The 11450-nt window shown below is 49.0% G+C and overlaps 1 protein-coding gene across 1 annotated transcript; it reads right to left on the reverse strand.

The window, feature by feature from the left end:
• Nucleotides 1-1621: 1621 nt before the first annotated feature.
• Nucleotides 1622-8432, reverse strand: LOC149436185 (inhibitor of growth protein 4-like; the record flags this gene model as incomplete). Its single annotated transcript, XM_089661914.1, has 3 exons — nucleotides 8302-8432; nucleotides 6368-6439; nucleotides 1622-1788 (listed from the first exon to the last, which is right to left on the reverse strand). Coding segments are annotated over exons 1-3 (276 nt in total), but the record flags the coding sequence as incomplete, so codon positions are not given.
• Nucleotides 8433-11450: the final 3018 nt, after the last annotated feature.

An 11450-nucleotide genomic window follows, 5' to 3' on the forward strand; every position in this document is an offset into this window, starting at 1 on the left:
TAAAAGCTGGAATTAAAGCAAAAGAGGGTTCAACAAAACACTGACACAAGGGGGGGGGATCCTTTTTCCAACTCAGTAATTCTGGGGTTTTGTTTTAGTTTTTTCCTGGCATGTTGGTGTTCTTTCAGCTGGATAAAACAAAAGCTGTCTATCTTCATTTCAGGCTGCAATGCAAAAAAAAAAAAAAAAAAAAAAAAGTGATTTTAAAAGATAAGTTCACCTTATAGACAAAAGTAATAAATGCACATTTTTTTTTTGCAGGTAAAAAAAATGTGCATTTATTACTTTTGTCTACAGGAGCCTGGAAAGTATTGCACCAGCGATCAGTAGATCACTGATGTCATGCAGGTCTTCTACAGATCTATCTGCTTGCCGTACAGGGTGTATGGGATGTACGGGATGTAGGGGACTGTACGGGATGTAGGGGATTGTACAGGATGTAGGGATTGTACAGGATTATACGGGATGTAGGGGATTGTACGGGATGTAGGGGACTGTACGGGATGTAGGGGACTGTACGGGATGTAGGGGACTGTACAGGATTATACGGGATGTAGGGGATTGTACAGGATTATACGGGATGTAGGGGATTGTACGGGATGTAGGGGACTGTACGGGATGTAGGGGACTGTACGGGATGTAGGGGATTGTACGGGATGTAGGGGATTGTACAGGATGTAGGGGATTGTACAGGATTATACGGGATGTAGGGGATTGTACGGGATGTAGGCGATTGTACAGGATGCAGGGGATGTACGGAATGTAGGTGATTGTACAGGATGTAAAGGATGCAGGGGATGTACGGGATACACAGGATGTAGGGGATGTACAGTCAAGCAGATATTCCGACTGGAAGCTTCAATCAACTACCATGGTGCTCCTCAGCCACTAAGGCTGTCGGGACTTGCAGTTCATTAATTTATGGAAGTCTGTGAATGAATGACGCGGCCGTGTGGCGGAGCCCCACATGGCCATGTTGTTTTCAAATCTGACAGATAGTGGGAAGGGAGGGGGGAGATTTCTCCTGTCAGGAAGGGGCGGAGGGGGGGGGGGTGTCGGTGGGTGGTGGCTGTGGCTATTTGATCATGTTACATATTCCACCCTAAAAATGGGTGGTATATGTAACATGTTCCCAGAGATGAACTTATCCTTTGAATAGGGAGGGGGGAGGGGGTGTGAAATAATCGCAGGCAAAAAGTATTGCTGAAGTGATACCTTCAAGTGCCTAAAAATAGTAAAAATCGCTATTGGAACACTGGATTCCTGTGCCGAGACGGCTGCATCCGTCAAAATCTACAAAATCAGTAACAGTCCTGGAATCACACCACAGCGGGTCCCCTGGAACAGATAAAGGGCCCCCTGGAGTAGTCCGTGTAGGGTGGGGTGGCATGGCCCGGGCACGTCACCCAAAGTCTGGGACAATGTGGATTACATAGAGCTCAGCGCATGATGATGGCAGCTAGGCTGGGGGGGTCAGGAGCATCTGCCCAGTGCCCTCTTTTGAACCCCATGGGAACAGTGTAAAGAGAGCAGCTGATTGGTTACTTTGAGGGGAACACAGACAAGTACTCAGACTAACACCTACAAAGTGTGCGCTGTGCGTTCTTCCCGACTCACTCACCATTTCATACGTCTGCATGGCCAGCTGGACTTTGTCATCTCCATACTCCTTGCACTTGCCGTACGCCTCCTGTACCTGCCGAAGGAGCTGCAGCTTTTCCTCGGAGCTCAGTGTGCGGGCATTGCTCATATATTGAGAGGACAGCCGGTCTATTTGACACTTCAAATCTAGAAGAGGGGGGGGGGGGGGAGAATAATTTGCCAGTCAGAGTGCGCTCGGGTACATTGTTCACATATATGTTCTAAACTTCAAACACATGAATAGGGACCCTGCGTCATGAAACAATCCTCTCTGATGTAAATGTACAATTCCCGACTTGTGCTGCGATCTACAAACATTTCAAAATCGATACTGTCATTAAAGCGGAGCTCCGCCTAAAAAAAAAAAAAAAAAAAAAGTTAGCAGCTACTAAAACTGTAGCTGCTAACTTTTAAAATACAGACACTTACAGTTGTGTTCAAAATACTAGCAGTCAGACATCACTAACCGGATCAATCGCTGTTTTTGGTAGAAATGATATTTCTACATGGCAAATAATTTCCTAGCAGGTGTAGTAGAGTCATAGAAATCCAACAGACCCAACAGTCATGACATGCATGCTGCTGATTCTGTGTCATTGAATCATTCATTGAAAGGGGCGTGTTCAAAATAATAGCCGTGTGGAGTTCTATTAGTGAGGTCATTCATTCTTTGAAAAACAGGTGGCAATTATTGCCCTTATTTAAGGAAGGAAGGCAGCAAATGTTGTACATGCTGGTTACAGTGCATTTCTCTCTGAAATTCTGAGGAAAATGGGTCGTTCCAGACATTGTTCAGAAGAACAGCGTACCTTGATTAAAAAGTTGATTGGAGAGGAGAAAACAAATAAAGAAGTGCAGAAAATGATCGGCTGCTCAGCTAAAATGATCGCAAATGCTTTAAAATGGCAACCAAAACCTGAAAGACGTGGAGGAAAGCGAAAAACTACCATTGGAATGGATAGAATAGCCAAAATGGGGCGGACTCAGCCAACAATCAGCTCCAGGAAGATGAAAGAAGGTGTGACGTTCCCTGTGAGGACTGTTACAATTAGAAGACCCCGATGTGAAGCCAAGCTATCTGCAAGAAGCCCCCGCAAAGTCCCACTGTTGGGAAAAAGACGTGTGCTGAAGAGGTTACAATCTGCCAAAGAGCACATTGACTGGCCTAAAGAGAAATGGCGCAACATTTTGTGGACTGATGGAAGTAAGATTGTTCTTTTTGGGTCTAGTGGGCGGAGACAGTTTGTCAGACGACCCCCAAACACTGAATTCAAGCCACAGTACACTGTGAAGACCGTGAAGCATGGTGGTGCAAGCATCATGATATGGGGATGTTTCTCATACTACGGTGTTGGGCCTATTTATCGCATACCAGGGATCATGGATCAGTTTGAATCCATCAGAATACTTGAAGAGGTCATGCTGCCTTATGCTGAAGAGGAAATGCCCTTGAAATGGGGGTTCCAACAAGACAACGACCCCAAACACACCAGTAAACGTGCAACATCTTGGTTCCAGACCAACAAGATGGACGTTATGGAGTGGCCAGCCCAATCCCCGGATCTTCATCCAATAGAAAACTTGTGGGGTGACATCAAAAATGCAGTTTCTGAGGCAAAACCAAGAAATAGAGAAGTATGGAATGTGGTCCAATCATCCTGGGCTGGAATACCTGATCACAGGGGCCAGAAGTTGGGTGACTCCATGCAACACAGATGTACAGCAGTTCTCAGAAACAGTGCGACTACAACCAAATATTCATGAAGTCATTCAAAGGAAAGCAAAATCTTCAAACATTTCTCAGTTTATATAGTGAATGTTTGAGTTTGTAAAGAAGAATACAAACACTGCGATATTTTTGAACCGTCTAATATTCACTTTTCTTCCATTATTTTAGAGGAACAACACAAATTTGATGTATTTTTCTTCGTGTTGTGATTTGGAATAGAATGTGTCGTGTTCCCAATGCATTTGTGTGGATGGAAATAAAAGCTACTAGAAGGATTTTCAGCTTTATTCACTTTTTTCAACACACTGCTATCATTTTTGAACACAACTGTACCTATCCCTCGGTCCAGCAATGTCCTCACCACGGCTGATTTCACCAGCCGTCTTCTCTCCCTGGTTCCGTCATATTCAGTGTGGGCACCCGGCTGTGACAGCTTGCAGCATCACAGCTGGGTGCTCAGTGCGCATGCGCGAGAAGCGCTGCGCTTTGTGTATGGCCCTGTAGTCTTTAGGAACCTGTCTTGTGTCCCAGGAGACTACGGGGAGGGAGGACAACTTCCGCTTTCGATCGCCTAGGCGATCGCAGCGGAAGTGGGAGCGGGTACCTGTCAAATTCGGGTACCTGCTCCCCCCCCCCGGTCCCCAAAGGTGCCAATCCTTAATGGGGAGCTAAAAGCAGAAGTTCCCCTTTTGGATGGAGCTCTGCCTTAACCACTGCAGCCTAACGCCATTTCTGGCACTTTTTGCTTACATTTTAAAATCAGTACTTTTTGGCTAGCATTGGTCTTAGAACCCACAAACAATACATAACCCAATTTTTTTTGAAAATATAAAAGATGATGTTACGCCGAGTAAATAGATACCAAACATGTGACGCTTTAAAATTGAGCCCGCCCATGCAACAGCGATAAACCACGTATGTTTTATGATTCATAGGTGACGCTTTAACCACAAGCCTACCGGGCACTTCTACCCCCTTCCTGCCTACCGGGCACTTCTACCCCCTTCCTGCCTACAGGGCACTTCTACCCCCTTCCTGCCTACCGGGCACTTCTACCCCCTTCCTGCCCACAGGGCACTTCTACCCCCTTCCTGCCCACAGGGCACTTCTACCCCCTTCCTGCCCACAGGGCACTTCTACCCCCTTCCTGCCTACAGGGCACTTCTACCCCCTTCCTGCCTACAGGGCACTTCTACCCCCTTCCTGCCTACAGGGCACTTCTACCCCCTTCCTGCCTACAGGGCACTTCTACCCCCTTCCTGCCTACCGGGCACTTCTACCCCCTTCCTGCCTACCGGGCACTTCTACCCCCTTCCTGCCTACCGGGCACTTCTACCCCCTTCCTGCCTACCGGGCACTTCTACCCCCTTCCTGCCTACCGGGCACTTCTACCCCCTTCCTGCCTACCGGGCACTTCTACCCCCTTCCTGTCCAGGCCAATTTCCAGCTTTCAGCGCTGTTGCACTATGAATGACAATTGCGCGGTCATGCAACACTATTATTATTATACAGGATTTATGGCACCAACAGTTTGCTCAGCGCTTTACAATATAATGGGAGACAATACAGCAACAATACAGTTCAATACAAGAGGGATAGGAGGGCCCTGATCCGTGGAGCTTACAATCTAAGAGACACATATACATACAAACATATAATGCTAGCAGCATAAGCATTAAAAATCGTCGATGTTGATGGAGAGAATGAAGTTGCTGTTCAGAGCCATGCAAAGCAGTGTGAAGGAGCACACATACAGGTCTCTCCCCCGACGGTAATACTCGGAGATCGCCAGGTGCCAGCCAAGGCCACGCGCACACCCCCTACCCGAAACTGTAATATGTGATTTTGCGCACCCCTGCCGCCATGTAGCAGTATTTCTGCTGTAGGGTGGCGCGGAAGCGGTTAAACAGCCCCCCCAACACATCTGCAGTACACACAGCCCCCTGTATTGGCTAAATTTTTCCTATCGCCAAGCTATTTTCAGCCGCCGAAAGTTCAGTGCATCCCTACTACAAAGATCTGCTGGGTGGTGGAAGATCTTTTTTGTCTGAATATACAGTATATGGAGTTTAACCACTTCCTGTCCGGACACTTTTGCCCCCTTTCTGTCCAGGGCAATTTTCAGCGCTATCACACTTTGAATGACAATTGCGCGGTCATGCAACACTGTACCCATATGAATTTTTTTGAGACAGATAAAGCTTTATTTTGGTGGTATTTATTCACCACTGGGATTTTTATTTTTTTTACTATGTAAATGAAAAAGTCCAAAAATTTTGAAAAAAAGTGTTTTTTTTTTATAAAATTTTGCAAATAAATAATATTTCATCATAAATCTTGGCCAAAATTTATTCAGTTATTTTTTTAGTAAAAAAAAAAAATCCAAATTAGTTTATAACCAAAAATTATAATTTTTAAACATTTTTATATTATTTTTTTTTTTTTACATACTGTCACCCTAGCAGTACAGTGTCACCATGGTGACACTGTACTACTTGTGGGGGGTGATGAAGATTTTTTTTACACTGATTGCTTTTACACCCATATAGGATGTAAAAGCAATCATTTCTCCTTCTCTCTGGCTGCATTCTTGCAGTCATTGAGAAGTACTGAGTGAGCTGTGACTGGTCACAGCTTGTCACATGGTACAAGGCTGTTGTGAATAGCCTTGTACCATGTGACCTTTGTGATTCACAGATTTCACATGTAGTAAGCAATGATGTCACAAGTGACATCTTGCTTACTACTTTGCATGTGATCACTGATTGGCCAATCATTGATCACATGATCGGGACCTCGTACAGAGGTCCCATCCTACGATCGGTGTTTCACTGTGTCTGGAGGACACAGCGGGCACCGGATTGCGGTGCTGTGTTCTCCCAAGGAGCGCGCACAGCTAGAAAAGGCGGGTGCCGTTTATGAACGGCAACCCGCCCCTGGAGTGCCACCGCCCTGCCGTTTATAAACAGCAGCTTCGGGAAGACCCCACACACTCACCTTCTGTCCTCTGGTCCAGGTCCCTCATCAGCTGGAAGTTCCTCTGCAGTTCAAAAGGCAGATTCTCTATACCTGCAAACAAGGAACAATTATTACATCGACCAGCCAGTCACCTCGTACAGATCACACATCAACAGATAGAAAACCTCACAGACTGGGAGATAGAAGTTGTCTGCTCTGTGTCTTCCTCCCGGAATTGCAACGCTTTCTGTCTTTAGGTTCGGCTTCCATTCTTATTCTAGATGTTTTACTCATTAACATGCAAGAGGTTATTATACCCCCCAGTACCTGATGATCCTGCCACCAAGGTCCTTATACAGACACTTCTGGTCACGGTGTGACAACCATGGCCTAACTGTACTCCTGGGTTGTCACACTGTCACATGTGCCCCCTGGTAGGGACGGGAAGCCAAGAGTGGCCAACCTTCTCGATATAGGAGACATCACCAAATGCTACAGAAAGCTGTCAGACTGCAGACATACTACAAGAGACGGTCAGAGACTGCAGACATACTACAAGAGACGGTCAGAGACTGCAGACATACTACAAGAGACGGTCAGAGACTGCAGACATACTACAAGAGACGGTCAGAGACTGCAGACATACTACAAGAGACGGTCAGAGACTGCAGACACACTACAAGAGACGGTCAGAGACTGCAGACACGATAGAAGAGACGGTCAGAGACTGCAGACACGATAGAAGAGACGGTCAGAGACTGCAGACACGATAGAAGAGACGGTCAGAGACTGCAGACACGATACAGGAGACGGTCAGAGACTGCAGACACGATACAGGAGACGGTCAGAGACTGCAGACACGATACAGGAGACGGTCAGAGACTGCGGACACGATACAGGAGACGGTCAGAGACCGCGGACACGATACAGGAGACGGTCAGAGACCGCGGACACGATACAGGAGACGGTCAGAGACCGCGGACACGATACAGGAGACGGTCAGAGACCGCGGACACGATACAGGAGACGGTCAGAGACCGCGGACACGATACAGGAGACGGTCAGAGACCGCGGACACGATACAGGAGACGGTCAGAGACCGCGGACACGATACAGGAGACGGTCAGAGACCGCGGACACGATACAGGAGATGGTCAGAGACCGCGGACACGATACAGGAGATGGTCAGAGACCGCGGACACGATACAGGAGATGGTCAGAGACCGCGGACACGATACAGGAGATGGTCAGAGACCGCGGACAGGATACAGGAGATGGTCAGAGACTGCAGACAGGATACAGGAGATGGTCAGAGACTGCAGACAGGATACAGGAGATGGTCAGAGACTGCAGACAGGATACAGGAGATGGTCAGAGACTGCAGACAGGATACAGGAGATGGTCAGAGACTGCAGACAGGATACAGGAGATGGTCAGAGACTGCAGACAGGATACAGGAGATGGTCAGAGACTGCAGACACGATACAGGAGATGGTCAGAGACTGCAGACAGGATACAGGAGATGGTCAGAGACTACGGACACGATACAGTAGATGGTCAGAGACTACGGACACGATACAGTAGATGGTCAGAGACTGCAGACAGGATACAGGAGATGGTCAGAGACTGCAGATATGATACAGGAGATGGTCAGAGACTGCAGATATGATACAGGAGATGGTCAGAGACTGCAGCTATGATAGAGGAGAACCTGTGTATGGCCAGCTGATGGCACAAGAGGGAGCAATGCTCTGCAGGCACAGGAGTAAAGAATGGTCTGCAGGCACAAGAAGGAGCAACACTCTGCAGAATCAGGAAACAGCAATGCTCTGCATACATAGGAGAGAACATGCCCTGCAAACACAGAAAGCAGTAAAGCTCTGCAGACACAAGAGGGAGGAACGCTCTGCAGGATAACCCCCATACACCCCCTCAGCATGTACCCAGTGTGCCCCCCTCTCCTCATCACTCACTGTCCAGATAATGCTCCAGGTACATGCCAGCCGCCATCTTGAGCGACAGGAGAGCAGCTTCCGCCCGGAGGACAAAGCGTCTCTATAGCGCCTTCCCCGCCGCCATGTTTGCGGAGACACGGGGCACCGAACCAGCCCGGAGCATTGTGTGCGGAGCCAACCGCTAGAGGACAAACCCCTGGAGAGGATCCCGCCCCCCCGAAGGAGAGGCGCCATGCTATCGGAGACCAGGAGTCCTGTAGCCTTTGTTTGGGGCCGATGAGCTGAGTATATAGTAGGGATGTGACGTAACACCGACTGTAATACAGCAGCTGGACAGGCCGCAATCTTGGTTCTTATGAACTTTAGAAGCCCTATAAAGGCCATATAATAGAGCCCAGCGACGTGTGTTCATGTGACCCCGGACCCGGGAACGTTCATTCATACAGCAGAAACGCCTACACATGGGACACATAAAGCTGGCTTCTACTCCCCAATGTTTTTTCTGCCACTAGATGTCCTCAGTCTGAAGGCCAGCATCATTCACCTCACTTCCTCAGAGCCCAGGTCATCCCCCCTCCCCCTCCCCTGCTTAGCCGTGCTCAGCTCTATGTTGTGTATCAAATAGTCCTGAACCCCTCACTCTATAACGGGTCAACAAACTGGGCCAGATGCAGCCCTTTGCTTGCTTTTATTTGGCCTTTGGGGCACCATTCCACTCACAAAACAACTGGGAATATGTCCTCCCACTGATACCAATGATGGGGCGCTATTCCTCCCACTGACACCAATGATGGGGCGCTATTCCTCCCACTGACACCAATGATGGGGCGCTATTCCTCCCACTGACACCAATGATGGGGCGCTATTCCTCCCACTGACACCAACGATGGGGCGCTATTCCTCCCACTGACACCAACGATGGGGCGCTATTCCTCCCACTGATACCAACGATGGGGCGCTATTCCTTCCACTGACACCAACGATGGGGTGCTATTCCTCCCACTGACACCAACGATGGGGCGCTATTCCTCCCACTGACACCAACGATTGGGGCGCTATTCCTCCCACTGACACCAATGATGGGGCGCTATTCCTCCCACTGACACCAATGATGGGGCGCTATTCCTTCCACTGACACCAACGACGGGGCGCTATTCTTCCCACTGACACCAACGAAGGGGCGCTATTCCTTCCACTGACACCAACGACGGGGCGCTATTCTTCCCACTGACACCAACGAAGGGGCGCTATTCCTTCCACTGACACCAACGACGGGGCGCTATTCTTCCCACTGACACCAACGATGGGGCGCTATTCCTTCCACTGACACCAACGATGGGGCGCTATTCTTCCCACTGACACCAACGATGGGGCGCTATTCCTTCCACTGACACCAACGATGGGACGCTATTCCTCCCACTGACACCAACGATGGGGCGCTATTCCTCCCACTGACACCAACGATGGGGCGCTATTCCTCCCACTGACACCAACGATGGGACGCTATTCCTCCCACTGACACCAACGATGGGGCGCTATTCCTCCCACTGACACCAACGATGGGGCGCTATTCCTCCCACTGACACCAACGATGGGACGCTATTCCTCCCACTGATACCAATGATGGGACGCTATTCCTCCCACTGACACCAATGATGGGGCACTATTCCCCCCACTGATACCAATGATGGGGCACTATTCCTCCCACTGACACCAATGATGGGTCACTATTCCTCCCACTGACACCAATGATGGGACACTATTCCTCCCACTGATACCAATGATGGGGCACTATTCCTCCCACTGATACCAATGATGGGACACTATTCCTCCCACTGATACCAATGATGGGACACTATTCCTCCCAATGTCACTAACAACTGGGAATATGTACTCCCATTAATACCAATGAAGGGGCAATATTGCTCCTAATGAAACCAATGATGGGGCATTGTTAAATCCCACTTACACCAGGACAATTTCTACTCCCGCTGACCTCAGTTGGCCCCTTGTTTAGAAACTTTGTTTCAGGTGTTGGGCTTGGCCCCCTAGTTCCAGTGAAGAGAACTCTTAAGGCATCAGCATACCAAGACATTTTGGACAATTTCATTCTCCCAACTTTGTGGGAAGAGTTTGGGGATGGCCCCTTCCTGTTCCAACATGACTGCGCACCAGTGCACAAAGCAAGGTCCATAAAGACATGGAGGAGCCAGTTTGGGGTGGAGGAACTTGACTGTCCTGCACAGAGTCCTGACCTCAACCCCATAGAACACCTTTGGGATGAATTAGAGCGGAGACTGCGAGCCAGGCCTCCTCCCCCGACATCAGTGCCTGACCTGACAAATGTGCTTCTGGAAGAATGGTCCAACCTTCCCATAGACACCCTCCTAAACCTTGTGGACGGCCTTCCCAGAAGAGTTGAAGCTGTTATAGGTGCAAAGGGCGGGGCCAACTCAATATTGAACCCTACGGACTAAGACTGGGGGCCATTAACGTTCATGTGCGTGGAAAGGGCGGGGCCAACTCAATATTGAACCCTACGGACTAAGACTGGGGGGCCATTAAAGGTCATGTGTGTGGGAAGGGCGGGGCCAACTCAATATTGAACCCTACGGACTAAGAATGGGGGGCCATTAAAGGTCATGTGTGTGGGAAGGGCGGGGCCAACTCAATATTGAACCCTACGGACTAAGACTGGGGGGCCATTAAAGGTCATGTGTGTGGAAAGGCCGGCCGACCAATACTTTTGGCAATATAGTGTATGTTGGTTATAAATATAGAAGCTTGCTCAGAGATCCCTGGGGGTCGCAGCGTGGAGGTGAGCGTGCACGCTAGCTGGTGGTGGATTATCTGTTGCAGTGATCACTATACATTCTCACCTATTGAATGAACACAGAGTTTGTTTGGACCAGGGGCGGACTGACCATTTGGAAACTAGGGCACTGCCCGAGGGCCCGGGGTCAGTAGGGGGCCCCATGAGATGCCTCTGGTACCTTTTTCATAGGCTTTTTTGCGTTTGGGCAAGGACACAGGGGCCCCATGATCCCCTATTGCCCGGGGGCCCCATGAGTTGTCAGTCCGCCCCTGGTTTGGACTGTGCACACATATTGTTTTCGGCCACATTGTTGTTTCTTCACATTGCCTTTGGCACGGTTTGTATGTCATGT

This window comes from Staurois parvus, unplaced genomic scaffold, assembly GCF_062004578.1.
Source record: "Staurois parvus isolate SC_StPar_1 unplaced genomic scaffold, SC_StPar_1.0 ptg001404l, whole genome shotgun sequence".
Classification (NCBI taxonomy): domain Eukaryota; kingdom Metazoa; phylum Chordata; class Amphibia; order Anura; family Ranidae; genus Staurois; species Staurois parvus.